Below are 19,231 nucleotides of genomic sequence, written 5' to 3'. Positions count from 1 at the left end.
GACACCAAGGATAGGGGGGGAGGGAGGGTAAAAGGGTTAGAAGGGTTGAGAGGTACTTTTTTTCACGTCTATCACCATCACCGGCGTGGTGAAGTATGGTCAAACAACGACCAACGTACCATGGAGGCCATCTAGGGGGCCGATGGCTGTAAATTATTTCCACAGTTTCATTTGTTCAATTGTTACCCTTCGGTTGGTGATATTTTTTTGTATTATTGTTGCGCGATCATCGGGAAGAATTGGGCTCGATTCCTCACTCCGGCGCCTCTCCGCGAGCGCGTGCAGTCGGTCCACCACCCCATTCTGCATCGGTTTCCTCCGGCCCAACCGGTTACTTCCCATCGCTATAAACGTTACGACGTCATTAGCGTTGGCCAAACATCCAAACAATGCAGAAAGGACCCTCTCGATAAAGAGTATTCGGTTTCGGTGTGGCTTTTCTGTGTAAATACGCTTTTTAAATATTGCGTGGCCTGCCAAATACAACGCAGGGCACTGCCCACCCCCCGGACCTCACGCACCTGCTGCGCCAGCCAGCCCATGTGCTGCACGGGTCCCCAGTTGCCGCCGCCGCCGCCACCGCCGGCGGCCTGCAGCAGCTGGTTGGCCTCTCGCACCGCGGCCTGCGTCAGGGCGGCCGCGTTGGCGTGCAGCGAGCCGAACCACGCGTGGGCGCCGGCAGAGTCGCGGCAGCGCAGCACGATGGTGTGAGCGCTGTCTGGCGAGTGCAGCTCGATCAGCCTGGTCGCGGGGGGTGGGGGGGGGGGCGAGACGTGACCGAATGTACACACATATATGCTGAACTTATTTCGCACTCTACGTAGACAACCGGGTTAATCGGAGGTGTGGGGGAAGGACATCAAACTAAACACAAAAAGCAGTTCTAAAGAAATGAGTTTTAAAACTAGATGATGATTTAAAAGTGCATAGCTCCAGTGGCTTCCTAATGTCGGAAGGAAGAGCGTTCCAGACGGCCGCAGAAGCACATCTGAAAGCGCGCGATGCAGTTTTTGTCAGATGTCTGAGCCAAAAGCCGCTGCTGCGAGGATGACCGGAGTTCGCGTGATGATGGTTTATGCTCCTTGACGAGATCAGCGAGGTATTGCGGTTCATTTGTGGCGAGCGCTTTGTGCGTAACGAGTGCGACCTTCTAATGTTTTCATTCAGCAGCCGGAAGCCAATGGAGCTCGGCGAGCACTGGACGGGACACAGTCAGGTTACTGGTCAAGAATGGTCAAAAATACAGAACAAGGTCATCGTTTCTATTTTACTCCAGTGTCATTCTTGCTGAGCACATCTCAGAGGCGTTGCAGAGTTTGTAACGTGTGCGTCTCTGTTCGCACGGCGGCGAGGAAACCACAGGCGAGCGGGAAGGCGGCCAGAACCGGCGCCAACGACTGCCCGAGCTCTGTGAACTTATATTGGGATGGTTTCACACGTAGGCTTTCGCGACCAACATCATCCATAATGCCATTGTTTTTGGGTTAGATCACGTAAATACAGTAGAACATCGGAGATCGAACGCACCAGAACTCGAACAAATCGGTGTTCGAACGATATTTCCGAACATTTTTTGCCCCAGAAACCGAACTAAATTCGGAGGTCGAACGGGAAATCTTGAAAGAAACTGTACGGCTGAGACGCGTATGGCCCAGCGTGCATGACGCTTGCCCAGACAAAGGTGACTCCCCTTCCAAACAATAACACCACCACCACCCTCCTCCTCCTCACCACCTTCCACTCAAGCCAACAACTCTCCTTACTGCAGGTAAAGTTCAATGTTAATTTATTTCATTTATTCCATATATTTATTCATTTATTCCATTTATTTATTGTGTTTCTTGTTTTTTTGTATGATTTTATGCATGTAATTACTGTAAACTTCGTGTAAAAATGCTTTATAATGAGAGATTTCTTGTGTCTGGAACCAATTAATGTCATTTACATTAATTCTTATGGGGAAAATTAATTCGATGTTCGAATAAATCGGTGTTCGAATGGCCTTCTGGAACGAATTAAGTTCGATCTCCGGGGTACCACTGTATATAAATGTGTCGTTAAACCCGCCAGGAGGCCTTCTCCTCAAATCTGGCTGTCGCCTGATGAAGCTAGTTGTAATTACTGGTGAAACGTCGTACTCAGATTGTAAATGTTGTCGCTTGGGTCTCCAACACACCGGTGTGCTGTACTTGTAACGAATTGGCATCTTCTGTTTACGTGACAAACCTTACTAGTTGGCTGTGTCAGGTGGTGGCGGGTTTAACGACACATTTATATATTTACGCGATCTAACCCCAAAAAAAACCTGTATTATGAACGATATTGGGATGTCTGGCCAACTCCACTTCTGAGTGTTTATAGAAGTGCGGGGACACTGCAGTGGGATGGAGCGGTGGGGCACAGGGGTTAACCGTCACGTGCTCAGGTGCGGGCCTTAACAAGGCCTCAATCCGAGCGATCACCAAATCATCCCGATGAAGCTTGGAGAGCTGAAAGGAGTTGAAAGAAACTCGCAAACAAACACCTGCTGTGAAAAACCCAACGCAAAAGAAACCCTCATGGTCCATGAAAGATCATGGTCCCATGAGCTTTCACGAAGCTTTCACGAAGCTCATGGTCCACCCTCAACCGCATCCGCTGGAAAATTTTAAACTCTCCAGCAGTGTGCGACTGTGGTCATCCAGGACAGACCACACAACGTCTAACAATGCCCTATCCACAAATAGGAAGGAGAGATGACAGCGATACGCTCTGCTGCTCCGGCTGAACGTGAGGCTGTCATTGTTGCTCTGCATCTGCGTCAGTAAGCCGTACGAGGGAAGAAGAAGAATAACCAATGAATCCGTGCCGCCGAACCACACGGGCTCATCCTGTCCCCCGAGCCCCACTGATCCGCCCCCGACCCACCTGTTCTCGGGGTCCGGCTTGCTGAGGTTGCGCGTGACGAAGCACATCTTGAGCGGGATCCGCTTCTTGTCCTTGGCGGCGTCGTGGACCCCCGCGTCCGGCGAGCCGCCCGCCGCGTTGCCGGCCGCTGCCGCCACCGCGAGGCTGGGCTTGGGCGTGAGCGGAGGCGCCACCTCCCAGCCCAGCTCTCCGATGGGAGAGCCCTTCTTGAAGTAGGGCGTCACCTCACGCAGGTACTTGACTGGCGCGTGCGCGGGGAGGAAGGGAGGGAGAGAGTAGGTCAAGGTCAATAGGTCGTCACGGACGATGTCGGTGATGCCGCAATTGCACAAAATTATCTGCCGCGTCTCGTGACGGGCACTGCAAGATCCGACCAAATCTGTCCAGTGCTCGCTGAGCTGCATTGGCTTCCGGTTGCCGATCAGATACGTTGGAAGGTCGCACTTATTACACACAAAGTGCTTTCCACAAGTGAACCACAATGACCTTACTTGTCTCGTCAAGGAGCATAAACCTTCACGTGAACTCCGGTCATCCTCGCAGCAGCAACTTTTGGCTACGCCATCGAACAAAGACGGTCATCGCCTCGCGCTTTCAGATGCGCTTCTGCGGCCGTCTGGAATGCTCTTCCTTCCGATATTCGGAACCCACTGGAGCTCTGCACTTTTAAATCATCATCTAGATTAAAAACTAATTTCTTTAAAACTGCTTTTTGTTGTTTAGTTTGTTGTCCTTCCCCCCACCCCCCTCACATCCGATTAACACGGTTGGCTACGTACGATGTGAAATAAGTTCAACATACATACGTACACCAACAAACCTGTATACCTTCTGCTAGCGCCCTCAGAGGTCACGTGGTCAACGTGTCCTTCCTGGAGGCTTGTTATTAGTCTCAACATCATCACCACCATCTGGGTGTAGGTCTTCCCCTTTGATCACTGACCTCTGGATGCTCACAACACAAGAATAATAATAAGTGCGTCAAGGCATTTCCTCAGGAGGCACCTGCATTTGGATGTTTTGGTCAAATTTCCGTTGGAACTAAGTTAGGAGGTTGGCAACCAACATGACGGGAGAAGAGCCATTCTTTTCGAATTCGGGCCAAAAAAAAACTCGACAGTATTTCAAGAGCTGCGGTGGACGTCCTGAATACGAGACGGTGGGTCCTTAATAAGGCAACCCGTGGCCTCGGAGTCGTGGGTTGCCGACCCCCCCGGTCTGGTGACGCGATGCTTGCGACCGCCTGCCATTGGCGACCGGCTGCCATTGGCCGCCAATGCATTTTACGGCGGCCGTCCAGCCCCTGAGGAAGACTGCACAGGGCTCAGCGCACTTGCGGCAGCGGAAATGTTGAGAAACGAGGCGGCTTCGTCTGCTTCTGTTCGTGCTCAGAATATTTTTTCAAGCGAATGTTAATAATTATAATTAACTTATTTATATAGGAAAGCCACACTGAGTCATCGGAATCTTTTTCAGCTGTGTCCCCTGCACTGGGTTTTTATTTTAAGAGATTTTCAGCCAATCGGTGCCTCTGTGAAACACGTGGGAGAAAATCGGATCAACTCTGAAAAAACCTACGCGTTGCGCAAGGGTGCAACGCTCTATCCCCGTACAGATGGCGATGAGTCCACTTGCTTCGTTGCCTACACCTGGCGAGCCAAGCAGGGTTACGGCACCTAGACGCCCACGGGGAAGGGAGTTTCACAACATCTGCGTGTGATCCACCGACCCTCGCTGCCGACTCCACAGCGCTGGGTCACAGGCAGCCGCGAGCAGCAGGGGAGCTACCGCCACCAGGCCACGCCTAAAACGATTCTCCCAACTCCTTGTCTATTTATGACTCTCGACCAACACTGGCTGGAATAGTGGCGCAGTGGTTAGCGCACTGCACCGTACGTAGCCAGACGTGCTGATTGGACGTGTGGGGGGGAGGACAACAAAATTAACACAAAAAGCAGTTCTTAGGAAATTACTTTTCAATCTAGATGACGATTTAAAAGTGCACATCTCCCAGTGGCTTCCTAATGTCGGAAGGAAGAGCGTTCCGGACGGCTGCAGAAGCGGATCCGAAAGCGCCGCGCGATGCTGTGACCACCGTGTTTGTTCGATGGCTGGCAGCCAAAAGCCGCTCCTGCTGCGAGGATGACGACCGGAGTTCGTGTGATAGACCAGCCGCTTGAGTTCAATTCCTAGCCAAGGCCAACATCAGTGGTGAGTGATGTGCGAACTGGTTCCTGGCGGGGGGGGGGGGCATACCCTGCCCCCCATCCGCTTTATCACCCAGGACTAACTATCGTGAAGTATGGTCAAACAACCCCTCTCTTCATAATCAAACGCTGCACGGGGGGGGGGACGCCTTCATCCGGCATTATATAATGATAAAAGGGCTGCAAGTAACTGTACACTGGATGAATGTGACGCCCACGTTAGTTTGGACACCTCGCTTGAATCGGCTGCCGCACGGATTGGATTGCATCCCCCCCCCCCCCCCCCCCCGTGCGACGATTCCAATGAACCGGACCAAAACCGAGCGACGCACTTGGGGTTTTCGCACAACAATCCTCATCGACACGCCAAGTAACACGAGACCAGACTTCTTTTTTTTAATGGTCACATCCCGCCCCCCTCCCCGCCGCCCAACCACGCTGCCCCCCCCCTTACCTCCAGTGGCCACTCGCGGTGCCCAAAGAACCCAACGCCCGCGGGGGATATTTTAAGTAAACGGGCACCGCTCGGCTTGCCTATTTTGGGTCCGCGGCGAGCGGCTCACGGGGACAGATAATGCCCCAGGCGAGGCGGTGGCAGAGACGTTGGCAGCGGCGTCACCCCACAGACCTTGAAGCCAGAGGTGTGGACTCGAGTCATGTGACTTGGACTCGAGTCAGACTCGAGTCATGAATTTGATGACTTGCGACTCGACTTGGACTTGCATAACAATGACTTTGTCCCACCTCTGCTTGAAGCACCTCTTCCACACGCCCTCCCACCCCCCACCTCCACCACCCTGCCTGCACAATTCCCGCCACCGTAATTGCACGTCCCGGACAAACGTAGCGTTCGTCAATTCCGCGCGGGCCTTGTTGAGTTTTCCCGCGTCTGGGCTGGAGCGGTGGGGTCTGGCGGTCAGCACGCTTCGCCACAAACCCGGGCCACCCGAGTTCAATCCCTGACCACGGCTCACATCAGCTATGCCACCCCCCTCTGTGCACAATCCCGGCATTCGTAGTTGCTCGCTTATCAGTCCGTGTTGGCTCCTGGGGGGATTTTCGTGTGCGAGTGCGAGCACCTATGAAAGAATGGCACGGCACACGAGGGGGGGGCATCATCCTCAACCGTAATCCACTGCTGGATGAAGGCCTCCCCACGTTGTCGCTGCCCCTCACCATCCCAGGATGAAACAATCTGTCAAGCGCCTGCGCACGAGCTAATCTCATCGCTCCGTCTCCGCGGCGTGCGGCCTGCACCGGGCGCATTCCCTCCTTTGGCTGTCACTCCATCCTTAGTCTCGCCCCACCCAAACCGTTCACCCACCACTACGAGCGACGCATCCTGCCCAAGGCCCCCCCCCCTCCCACCCGCTAACCGCTCTCATCGGTCGATACGGACATCTCAAATTTTGCGTGCGTGTCTTGAATCTGCGCGCGCGTGAGCGCTGACGCACGCCTGCAAGTGCGTCGAACGTTCTTCACGCCGCCACCGCACATTGCCAGGCGTGCGAAAGTCGTTGCTTGACGCTACCGTGATCTCAACACGGGGGGGGATGGGGGGTTTGCTCGCTAAACAGCGTCCACGGGGGGAGGACGGCGAGCCGGCGAGCAGAGAGCGCTGCGAAGCCGCCGTTGCGCGCACGCAGACGCCAGCAAACCCTCACGTTCCCGTTCCGAGCCCCGCACGGCCACTCGTGGCAGGGAAATTCCTCCGAAAAATTCCTGGGAGCCGCCCACTGGCCGCCCCAACCCCCCACACCCGGCCCCTTTCGCCGGCTCCTTTAAGTAGAAGAAGAACGGGGAAAGAAAAAAGAAATACAATTTAAATAAATAAAACGTGGCACAGCTGCGGTTTTGGCTCCGTGTTTGAAGTTGAGAGCAGTTTTCTCGTATGGAGTGGGGGGGGGAAATGTTACAAAGCTCAGCGCCCTAAACCAGAATATGGACACGTATACAGCGATGCGATTGATGTTGTGTATTTAAACCAGGTGGGAGCCCGATGAGATCACACGTGTGTCTTTATTTTTTTTAGGGAGACCTCGCGGGTCCAGGAATTCATCTCCCACAGGCACTCTACGGCAAGTGGCAGAGATTCAAATTTTTTATGGTGAGGATCCATCTCCCCTTAGAACGCCCCCCCCCCCAAAAAAAAATCTGCCCTCCCCCCACTCCACTGAATTTTCTCACAGTGATGCGGTCCCATCAGGTGGAGCTCACTTTATTAATTCCAGATGCTGGTAGTTTCATTGGGCAGACTTTAATATTAAAGTAGCGTCGGTGGTTCAAATTTTGCTAAACGGTTCGTCAGTCCACCGTGCAGAGCGCGTGGCAAGGGTAATTGACAAGAGCGCGAGCGAACATAATACATCACCACTCTGCGTCTTTTCATCGAACGGATAACCGTCGGGATCCGTTGGCTCGGAGCGTGCGCCCAACTTCCAGGGCGCGGCAACGCCCCCCGGCTCGGGGAAAACTTTGACCCCACCGACGGCCTAAATTCCAGCAGAGGCCAACGCACCCCTCTCTCGTCAAGGCAATGGAGCGTCCGTGGCCAAAACCTTTCCCTTGGAAAGGAAAGGGGGCTGCAGCCGGCTCACCAGCTCGTACACACGCACTCACACACTCGCACACGTGTGCACACACACACGTGTGCACACACACGCTCGCACTCACATACACGCGCACTCACACACGCACGCACGCCAGCTTGGGCGTTAGCGTGGCGCCCAGTGGCGCGGGAATATTGACGGCGCGGTGTAACGCCACCGCCAATGCCGCGTAGTGCGACGGGGACAGCCGCTGCTGGGTATTTTCAGTTACCAGATCGATGATGCCCCCCCCCCCCGTTCCTTTCGTTTCCTGTATCCGGTGACTCGAGGCCTCGCTCGAGCCGTTGCTCGAAAAGGCGAGGGGTGAGGTGGTGGTGGTCGAGTGGCTCGGGGGGGGGGGGGGGAGTGACGTGTCGTAGCCGCCAAGCTGCCGCCGCTGAGAACCTGGGTGCTAATCCAGGTTTCGACCGTGGGCAGTAAGACGCGCGGAGTGCTACGAGTTCGCGGTCGGCAGTGGCTGGGCAAACAATAAAAATCGTAAAAAACTTTTGTGGGGGTCTGCATAAAATAACTTTTACGATCCTCGAATACGCGTGGATCCGAAACGCGGGCATGGACAATACCTGCAATGACCAGCGTGGTGAAGTTATCAGTGGGGTAAACAACCCCCTACGGCCAACACGACGATAGGAAGCCCTTCATCCAGCAGTGGATCGACATAAGGGCTGTCGGTTACGCAAGCACGCTTATCCGGGTCGGGCTTCAGGAGTTGAGTCAGGCGGTCGAACACTCGGCAAACATCGCCGGATTCAACGTGTGGAGACGCCCAGTAGCAAGTGTCGTAGTGGCATTAGCTTGAGAGAAGCAACGCTCAACACGTGGCACGACCCGGCAAACCCGACCTGGCAAAACCCAACCCGGCAAACCCAACCCGGCAAACCCAACCCGGCAAACCCTGCCAGGCATAACGTCCGCTGTCGGTGCAAGTTACAGTAGTTGTTACATCTGTACTTGCTGCTACACGGCACAAGATGCTATACAAAGAGTCGAGAAAAGGTGGGGGGGTGGGTAGCGGGGTGGATTCCCATATTTTGGGAGCAAGTCACAGAGGAAGGATTATTTTCAGATGGGAAGAGGATCGGTGTGGAGGGGGGGGGAGAAGACACTTCATAGAGAGCGATGCTGTCATAGAGAGAGCAGGAGAGCAAGGAGCTATTGAGCCTGGTGATGCACAGAGAGGAAGGCACGTGACATTGCAGAAGGCCACCTAAGCAGTTACACAAACTCCCGACGAGTCGGCAAACACAACGACGTGCGGCCCTTCTTGTCCGTCCACTCACGGACGAAGGCCTCCCCAACGCAGCTGCCGCACCCGCGCCGGGCTGCCCGGTGTGCAATAGGCGCTCGCAAACGGCGCCCACCCGCAGCGGTGCCGAAGGTCGTGTGGATTCTTTCGCTGTAGTCCCATGAGCCCAGACCAGGTATCCCACTCGTTGGTACCCCCCGCCCCGCCCCGACCCGCCCAGAGGTGCCATTACTTGACCGGTTCCAATTTATTTACGCAGGCCACCAATAGCAGTGAATTATGTGGTAACCACGCGAATTGACCGGGGTTTTTATCATGAACACAACATCGCACCTCATCGGCCGTATAAAACAACCGGCGCAGGCTTTAATTTCTGCCGTGGCCCACGGAGCACTTGGCGACGCGTGTTGACCCGTTAACGCGCGCGCCCCTCCACGTGGGCAAAAACAGCTGCCACTCGTGGCCGCGCGCGTCCGGGTACGGAGGGTCCGGCAGCGGAGAGAGACACACTCCACAAACGACGCCGAACACGCTGCGGCCGCGAAACTGCTGGGGCTGCCACCGCCACCGCCACCGCCTCGCCAATGTCTGACCGAGTCGCATCAGGACATTGACGAGGGCTTCGCACGTCCCGGTTTCGGAGGGGACGACAATGCACCGCCGTTATATTTCTGTCCCTCCACGTGATAAATAAAAGTGTTTTTTTTAGTTTGTATTTAAAAGGAAAAAAAATAGATTACACTTCCTATCAGCCGTAAGACCCTCTGAGAAGTGTGTAATCTCACCAGCATTGGTTCAATACAAGCAAACCCTGGACCGGTTTTGACATCTCCATCATGGTCGTCATCACTCTTTGCATACAAACTAATTTTAAAACTAAACCACGTAAGGCCCACTGAGCTAAATAGCTCTTTTTCAGAAGTGACCTGGCTATTGCAAATTATAGCTCAACGAAGTGGCTCATCATGTGGACATTCATAGCCAAATACTTACATTGATGTGGAATCATGCTGGTGAGACCCCAAAGGTCAAAACCGGTCAAGAGTTTTTTTTTTTTTAAATGCCCACTGGATAAGCATCATCATCGTCGTCATCATCATCATCAACAGCCATGATCTATCCACTGCTGGGTGAAGGCCTCCCTCCCATGTCATCACATCTTTCACGGTCTCACATTGCAGCAATCGATTTGGATCTCATGAACGAACAGAATTCGTCGCTCCATCTCTGCCGTGGGTGCTAGCGAGCTAGCGGGAGTGTGAGCGAGTGAATGAGTGTGAGGGTAAGCGAGTGAATAAGTGGGAGGGTGAGCGAGTGAATGAGTGGGAGGGTGAGCGAGTGAATGAGTGGGAGGGTGAGCAAGTGAATGAGCGGGAGGGTGAGTGAGTGAATTAGTTTGAGGGTGAGCGAGTGAATGAGTGGGAGGGTGAGCGAGTGAATGAGCGGGAGGATGAGCAAGTGAATGAGTGGGAGGGTGAGCGGGCGTGTGGGAGAGAGTGCGAGTTGACATGATTGGTAGAACAGAATGAGCGTGTTGGGTGAGAGGGCGAGTGAGCGGGCGTGCGAGCAGGAGGCTGAGTGAGCAGAGTGGGAGAGTGAGAGGGCAAGTGGGGGGGTGAGCGAGCGGGCGAGCGAGTGGGACGGTGAATGGGCGAGCGGGTGAGCATGCGGGAGGAGGGTGAGCGGGCGGGAGGAGGGTGAGCGGGCGAGGCAGCGGGAGGGTGAGCAGGCGAGTGGGTGAGCGGGCTAGCGAGTGGGAGGGTGAGCGGGTGAGCACCCACACTCCCACGTGCGCTCTTTGGCCGACACACAGGGCGCAGCTGCCGCTCGCGTCACATTCCACGCGTGCTCTGGAGCGGCCAAATATTTACGCGCTCCTCTTCTGCCGGCCGGCCGCAGGGAGAGAGAGAGAGAGAGGAATTATTGCGAATGTTACCTTTTCGATTTATCTATTTATTTGTCTCTCGTCTCCCCCACTCTGCGCCGCCACCAGCCCCACGCTGGCATTTTCAATCGCGGGCACGTGGCACTCTTCCCGCGGCGCCCGTTTGTTTAATCAGCTTTGCCCTTCGCAATGAAGCTAACTCGTTTCATCAGAACTGCTTTGTGTGTTTAGTTTGACGTCCTTCAACCGCGCCCGCGATTAGCACGGTTGGCTACGTACGGTGAGAAAGAAGTTCGACACACGTACTCACAGGCGCGCGAGTTGCCTTCGTCAGCATCAGCAGCAGCAGCAACAGTAGCCATGATCAATCCACTGCTGGATAAAGGCATCCCCAAAGTCATTGTCATCTCACGGGCACCAATGCAACAATCCATCCGGCGTATCTGCATGCAAGATGGAGCAATGAGAGGGGCCCCATTTGATTACTGTCACTAAGGCCCATGCCAACCACGCTATGCCCCTGGGCTCTGTGTTAATGAGGCTCACAGGGCCACACTTAAGTCTCCCCCCCGAGGGTTCAGTCAATGGTGCCAGACATTGAGCGTGCAGCCAGTGGGGCTGCACCAAGGCCCATAAACTAAACTAGAGAATTAAACGAAACACAATTTTTTTTATTTTACCAGGTAAGGCTCCGTTCAGCTATGTAGCTCTTTTTCAGAAATCATAGCTCATAGTAGCCAAATACTCGTCGCGCATGTTTCTAATGTGGGAGGAAAAACCGGACAAAAATCCACACGACTATGGGGAGAGAGAGAGACACCGCAAACTCCAAATATACAGCAGCAGGCGTCAGGGTCAGGATCGAACCCACGACCTCCTGCATACTAGGCCAGGTCGTTAACATCTCATCACAGAGGCCCGGGCACTGGGCTATGAAGAAGATGAGGGAAATTGGATATGGGCCCCCATCTCATTCTTTGCACGAGCGCCCGTGCCAACCACGCTACGCCCCTGGGTTCAGTGTCAAGGCTCCCCTAGGGTTCGGTCAGCGGCGCCAGCTATCGAGTGTGCAGGCGGTGGAGATGCACCAGGGCCCGTGACAACTGCGCCCCACCACTGCTCAGCCACGACTGCATTTTCCATAGCTCCCAAACTCCCGCTTCTCTCCCAACCCCCGGCTCGTCAGTTCTCCTCCCTCCATCACCGTCACCGCCGCCGACGCCGCCGGCACCGATGCGCGACCGCGTAAATTTTCCACCTTGCCCCTAAACGAGCCGGCGGAGCGTGACGGCCGGTCAGAGGGCGCGGGAACAGATGTTTTTTTTTTGCTTGATCGCAAAACAGCTAAAATGTCATCCCCGGAGCCCGACGCCACCGGCGCGGCAACGGGCTTTTTCTATTCAACACGAGCGTGCTCTGTATTCTCAGGGGGTCCTCGCTCTCTCTCTCCTCTTCCTCGCTCCCTCCTCTCATCACAGGTGAGAAGAGGGAGAGAACAAACGCTGCTGGAAGCGTTGGGGGGGGGGGGGTGCGCGCAGGCCACCCAAGTGCCAACGCATGCCGCACGTGTGCGGTCACATTCACCTCCGGATATAGCCACAACTGTTGCCGGTGTAAACGAATATTGGTCCCCCCCCCGCCCCCAAGAATATTTGTTCCCACCCCCCACCCTACCGGGAAGGATTGAATATTTTTCTTAGTCCCCCGCCCCACCCCCAGGGGAGGCATGAATATTCTTTCCCTGGGGCGAACGTTTCCCCCGCTCCTTCTACCGGCTGTGTGCGAAGGTCAAATCGTTTGATTACGTCCAACAGCGCCCCCGGTATGTTATTTGCACGTCTTTAACCCCCCTACCTCTTCCTCCCCCCCACCCCCTATCAGGAAAGGTCCACGGGTTATTAATATCTTGACTCAAGAGCCCCCATTCGGTCGATGCGATATGACCCGGATTAAAAAAAGCCCCTCTGTGATGATGTTGTGCTCACGATTTACCCAAATTAAAACGTGGACGTGCCCTCGCGAAACCCATCCTGCCCTGCCCGCGGGCCCACGCACTCACGGCGGCTTAAACCTCCGCGGAGACACGGCGGAGAATAGGAGAACCGTTCTGACGAGTTCCGCTATCGGCAGCTGGCGCGTCGCTGGGATGCACCGGTGGGGCATGCCCGACCATCGCACACCGGCAGGTTTCCACCACCGATTACCCCGCACGCGTTGCCACCACGCGACTGGGAGGCAACATCCCGAAACAATGCAGATGACGGAAAATACGGCGTTCCCTCGTTATACACCAGGGATACGTTCCGGAAATGCTGGCGAGAAGTACATTTCGCGCGTAATAATATTGGCCTACGAAAACCTATATTTGTAATTAATCACCGTAAATAAATACGTAAATAACCGATTAAATACATGAAAATTATCGAAACATCTCATCTCTTTATCTCTCGTCACTTTATATCATCACTTTCTGTTATTTTCTCTCTCTCTCGAGAGAGAGAGAGATGCAGTCGTGTAGAGTTCCAGATACGATTTGCAGATAGCCAAAATCGCGGACAGCAAGCTCATGAATAACGAGGGAATGCTGCATTGACAATGTGAGGTGGCTGGGTGCTCGCTCTGGCCACGTCGGAGATGCTTGAGCCAGCACTGCCGAGGGAGCCCGGGTTCAACCCGGGTTTCGGACGCCCAGGAGAAATCCACTTCGCGAAAGTGAGCAAATTCCCCGCAGCGCCAAGCCGTGACGTTAACCCCCTCACTCTGCCGTTCCAGCCTTGTCGCCTGACCTTCAGTGGGGGGAGGGGTCGGGGGTGGGGGTAAACAAAACCTCCGGAAGGGGGGAGGCACGACACGGTCAACGTTCAATGGGCTTTAAACGAACGCCGGAGGGAATGCGCGACGATACGGTCCGCTATTGTCCGTCGTGCGTTCCGCTCCCCGCCACCCCCCCCCCCTCCTGTGCAGGGAACGCTGTGACGTACTTCACCACATTGTGCTCGTTCCCTGCCCGCCCTCCCCCCCCCACAGACAAAGATCCCCGTATAGCCTTGACAGACTGTCGGGACAAGTGGTGTTAGCGAGTAGCACCTATCAAGGCCGTAATGGCACACGAGGGGCTGGGTGGCCAGCACCATGCCCGGGCCACATTTGTCTCCGCAGCGGAGATGTTTACGACACACCGCACCAGGCACTCCATTTGAGGCTGCGTCGACTCTACCACAGACATTAAAACTGCAAAGGTGGAGCCCTGCAATCGCTCGCTCACACCGCCACCGCTGACGAAAGGGGCTCCCCACCAGATCCATCTCTCTCGCGAGCCTCTATCGAGGATATCTCAGCCTACTACTGCAGACAGCCTGTGCATCACCACATGACGCTTGGCAAATTACACAAGCATCGCACCTCCGATGAGCACGGCTGGCTACGTACGGTGCGAAAGAAGTTCAACATAAATACATAGACTCACAAAGACCCATACGCACACAGAGACCAACAGACTCACACAAAGACACATAGACTCACACAGAGACCAACAGACTCACACAGAGACCCATAGACTCACACAGAGACCAACAGACTCACAGAGAGACCCATACTCACACAGAGACCCATAGACTCACACAGAGACCAACAGACTCACAAAGACCCATAGACTCACACACAGACCCATAGACTCACACAGAGACCCAGACTCACACAGAGACCCATAGACTCACAGAGAGACCGATATGCTCACACAGAGACCAACAGACTCACACAGAGACCCATAGACTCACACAGAGACCCATAGACTCACACAGAGACCCATAGACTCACACAGAGACCCATAGACTCACACAGAGACCAACAGACTCACAGAGAGACCCATAGACTCACACAGAGACCAACAGACTCACACAGAGACCCATAGACTCACACAGAGACCCATAGTTTGTTGTCCTTCTCCCGCACCTCCGATTATCACGGTTGGCTACGTATGGTGCAAAAGAAGTTCAACATGCATGCGTAGACTGACAGAGACCCATAGTTTGTTGTCCTTCCCCGTGATTCCGTTGAGCACGGTTGGCTACGTACGGTGGTGTGAAAGAAGTTCGTACATGCATGCATGCACACAAGGAGACTGCAGCAGATAAAGCACCATCGGTGTGGGCATCCTGAAAATAGAATCGTCCACTTGTTAAATATTGTACCAACATTCTTGTACTCGACTATAAAACTTTAGTGGGGGGGGGGGGTGGTTGGGCCTTCTGCAGGAGGGGGGAGGGGGCTCATCCCCGCCCCCCACGCCACGGGGCAGCGGCGCTGTGGGATGGTGTAGCCGGGAAGCGACGCTTTCGTTTGTCCAAAGATTTTTTATTGTTGGGTCAGCGCCTCCATCCGCCGCCGCCGCCGCTGCCAAAAGAGAAAATTTAAATTCACCGGCAGCCGCCGCGGCTTTGCGCCAATCGGCCGGGGTCACGCGAGGACAGGGGCGTCCGCATTTGCTGGCGGTTACGGTGGAAAAAAAACGAATTTACCACGGCCAGTGCCACGAATACGTCCCAAGCGCCGCGGGGAGATCGGTGCAGGTGCGCTGCGAGCGGTGCGCCGTTGAGGTGCGCACGCGCTTAGAACGCGCGTCCACGTTTGCGCACGCCCGTGCACCGACACGAACGAGAATCGTTATCTTTATTTTTTTTCATCCAGCCTCAATATACAAGCACACGTCCGGGTGGCCACAGGATCGCAAGACAGGGCACCGCGGTGGCTAGGAGATGTTAACTACCTCGCTTGGTATGCAGCAGGTCGTGGATTCGATCCCGACTCTGACCGTGCCTGTTGTATATTTGGAGTTTGCGTGTCTCTTTCTCTCTCATCATCATCACGGTGGCTAGGAGATGTTAACTACCTCGCCTGGTACACAGGAAGTCATGAGGTCGAACACGACCGTGAGGCCTGCTGCTGTATACATGGAGTTTGCGTGTTCTCCGTGTGTGGCCGCGTGGATTTTTCTCCCGTACCCAGGGCGGGATCTTTACTGGTCCACTCTATACTTAGCCATCTCGGGTTTGAGGGCACGCCGCCTTCGACGACGCGCCTCCTGTCGGGCTCACGACCAACGGAGACCAACGGGGACACGTGCTGTCACCGCCGCCCTCCTAAAAGAGCAGCCGAGGGTTTTGTGGGGTCGCGACGGAGTGGCCGGAACGCACGGACTCCTGGGTGCAGCGACCGCACCCCCCCCGCCCCCCGACTTGAAGTCACCGCGTTGCACGCATGAGAACCGACGGCTTTACCCCTCGCGAAACGCAATTGCGAACGTTGCACCCTTATGCTGATTGGGTTGACAAAGCTGCTCAAGTAAAAAAAGAGGCAATAAAAGGCTTCGGAGGCCGACGCAAACGACGTGCTAAAAATGTTTACTCGATAAACGACCGCAGAGCTGTCAACCCATACGGTTTACCCCGTATTCTCGTGCAGGGAAATGGGGTTTTAAAATCGCTATATCTCTGCAACCACGAACCGCCCATGAATAAAACTCTTACCACTTGAAAGGGCGGGGCATAGAGAGGGCGGGGCATAGAGGGGGCGGGGCATAGAGGGGGCGGGGCATAGAGTTTCAAATGATAACCGCTAGATGCCTCTCCCAGCGCACAAACAGCCCCGAGCCTCAGTCATTCGCAAGACGCGCTGCCTCAACGTTGGATAGGTAGCACGGGACCCCAAGACTTGGCGCTACACTCTTGGCCCCTAAGATCCCCAGACATCATCACACCCTGCGACTTTTTCTTGTGGAGATAAGTCAAAGACCGAGGTGTTTTTGTGTCACCGTCAGCGACTAATCTGGATGAACTCAAAAACAGAATCACAGCAGCGGTGACTTCAGTGGAAGAAGACACTTTGAGAGGCATTTGGGACGAATTCAACTATCGTCTCGATGTTGTCCATACAGCAGGTGGAGGGCACATAGAGCATTTATAAAAAGGTAATTAAAACTTGATAACTCATTAAACTGTTTGTAACTTTTTGTGTAATTGTAACATGTTTCCATCGTGAAATATACTGCTTTGAAATTGGGTCCAATTTTTTAAAACTCCCTGTAGTGTAGTGGAAAGTGGTGTATAGGATAAAAGTTGAGATTGATAAGGACACGGGGTGACCAATAAGGTCTGAATTGGTCTGTAATAAGGCAGGGCACTGATAAGGCATGGGAACAGGCATGGGAACGACTGATTCTCCCCGGTGTTTGGGCTCCACGTATTCAAGTGTGTGTGGCCTGCTGCTCAAATGGGCGTTGATACGGGGCTCATCAACTCTTTGCACCTCTGAGCCAGTGGTGGACATTCCACATTCCTATGGCGTGAGCGAGTCTACCCAAAGGACAACCGCTGTTAAACTTCCCCCACAAACTGGTTACGGGTGCTCTCTTTACTGAACCCCGAAGGGATGATTTGCCGAGAGTGGCGGTGGGCCAGCGTGGTGAAGCATGGTCAAACAACCCCCTTGTCCGACGACACAGCACGGGGAGGCCTTCATCCAGCAGCGGATTGACAAAGGCCCGTAACATCTCAGGTGTTGTTATTATTATCATTGATTGCTATCATTAAAATGTATTCCATTTTACGTCGCTTCAACGGTGGTTATCGAAGCAAAAAACCGGCCCGTGCCATAGGAATGTGGAATTTCCACTCACCAGCTTAAGGGCAGTTTGAGCCATGGGACAAAGTCGCTTGAGAGCGGGGAGGGGCACTTTGACCTCGTCTACCGAGCGCGTAAAATGTTTTATACTTCAAGTAACGAGTTGGGGAGAGGAAAAAAAATTACTTTACTGGTGCCGAGAAAGTAGTAAAAGATCTCCGAGGGCGTCTCAAAGACGCTGCTGCGCTTTGTCAAAGTTACCGCCGCTGCTTGCGGACGCACTCGGAGGATAGCGGAACACACATAATTTAACAAGGGGGGTGGGGGGGGTGGGGGGGTTGGTTTGTTTAACTGTCGCCGAGAGGGACCTCGAGATCTGGATGCGCGTCAGCTCGACGGGCCCTCGGTGACGGTGGTGGTGAGTGAAGGTGGTGGTCGGTGAAGGTGGTGGTCAGTGAAGGTGGTGGTCAGTGAAGGTGGTGGTGGTCGGCGAAGGTGGTGGTGAGTGATGGTGGAGATTAAGGGTGGGGTCATGGGAATCCTTGTGGAATGCAGTTCTCTACAAAGTTAACGGTGCGGCAGTGCGGGTAGAAGACCTTGTTTTAAAAAACAGAACACAGAGACGATCTGTGTTCTATTATCATTAAACCTTTGTGCTTTTATCATCCCCTGCATCTGAGCGCAGCTGTGTGGGAAGCACAGGCATTGAGTTCTCTGGGCAAACCCCCCCTCCTTCACCGCGTCAATGCCCAGCCTCTTCTCGTAGTCCCCCAGCCCAGGCCCGATATCGAACACGTCAGCTCCACGTGAGGTGGCATCCCTTCTGTGTTTTTTACTTCTCTACGTGGCCAATAACAGTGAATGATGCGATAACCACCCGGCGCATAAACCATCACGTGAACTCCGGTCAGCCTCGCAGCGGCTTTTGGCTGCTAGCCATCGAACAAAGACGGCCACCGCATCGCGCGCTTTCAGATGAGCTTCTGCGGCCGTCTGGAACGCTCTTCCTTTTGGCGGCCATCTGGAATGCTCTTACTCGCGATATTAGGAAGCCACTGGAGCTAGGCACTTTTAAATCTAGATTGAAAACTCATTTCTTTCGAACCGAGTTTTGTGTTTAGTTTGTTGTCCTTGCCCCGCACCTCCGTTTAGCACGGTTGGCCACGTACGGTGCAAAAGAAGTTCAACATGCATACGTACAAAATAACTGTCAATTATGTGATAACCGTTTGAAATGAGTGGGGCCGGTATCAAGTTATTTGCTCTCAGCCACATAACTAAATCGGTACGGCTTGAAAGCGTCGCATAATTTGGTGGGACCGGTTTCTTCTCTGGCTTTACAGACGACGATGCCAAATGTGTAACTGCGTGTTCACACGTCACCGAAACATATCGGCGCACGTATGACTTGCAAACACACCGGTTGCGAGCGCGATGTGGGTATATTGAAAAATGTTGTTATTCTTCATGTTATTGTTGTGCTCAGCCTCACCGAGTGGCTAGCCAAATGTTGCAATGTCGAATCCCAATTGAGTCATAATTGCAGGTAGATTTCCAGCATTGGGGCGTTCTGGCCAAGATACCAGCATATCGCACCGTAGCTATGGGAAGAAACCGGAGAACCCGGGAGGAACCCCACGCAGAACACGGCGGGGAGGAAAGAAAGAGAGAAAACGTTCAAAACTCCACACGCAGAAAGGCGCCCGAGTCAGGAATCGAACCCAGGCGCTTTCTTGCTGCGAGGTGCATGCGTGAACCA

The 19,231-nt window shown here is 54.2% G+C and overlaps 1 protein-coding gene across 3 annotated transcripts in view; it reads right to left on the bottom strand.

Annotated features, from left to right (window-relative positions):
- The window catches only part of LOC144949673 (beta-1-syntrophin-like), a 36,424-nt gene that overhangs the window by 5,472 nt on the left and 11,721 nt on the right, over window positions 1-19,231 (bottom strand). For all 3 annotated transcript variants that reach the window (XM_078879670.1, XM_078879671.1, XM_078879672.1), the window contains exons 3-4: window positions 2,908-3,148; window positions 522-741 (exon numbers count right to left, since the gene is read on the bottom strand). In XM_078879670.1, coding sequence (XP_078735796.1) covers window positions 522-741; window positions 2,908-3,148 — 461 coding nt within the window. The remainder of the gene's footprint in view (window positions 1-521; window positions 742-2,907; window positions 3,149-19,231) is intronic.

The sequence above is a fragment of the Lampetra fluviatilis genome, chromosome 54 (genome assembly GCF_964198595.1).
Source record: "Lampetra fluviatilis chromosome 54, kcLamFluv1.1, whole genome shotgun sequence".
In the NCBI taxonomy this organism is placed as follows: domain Eukaryota; kingdom Metazoa; phylum Chordata; class Hyperoartia; order Petromyzontiformes; family Petromyzontidae; genus Lampetra; species Lampetra fluviatilis.
The sequence above is the reverse complement of the archived record's forward strand: the minus strand, read 5'-3'. Positions and strand labels throughout refer to the sequence as shown.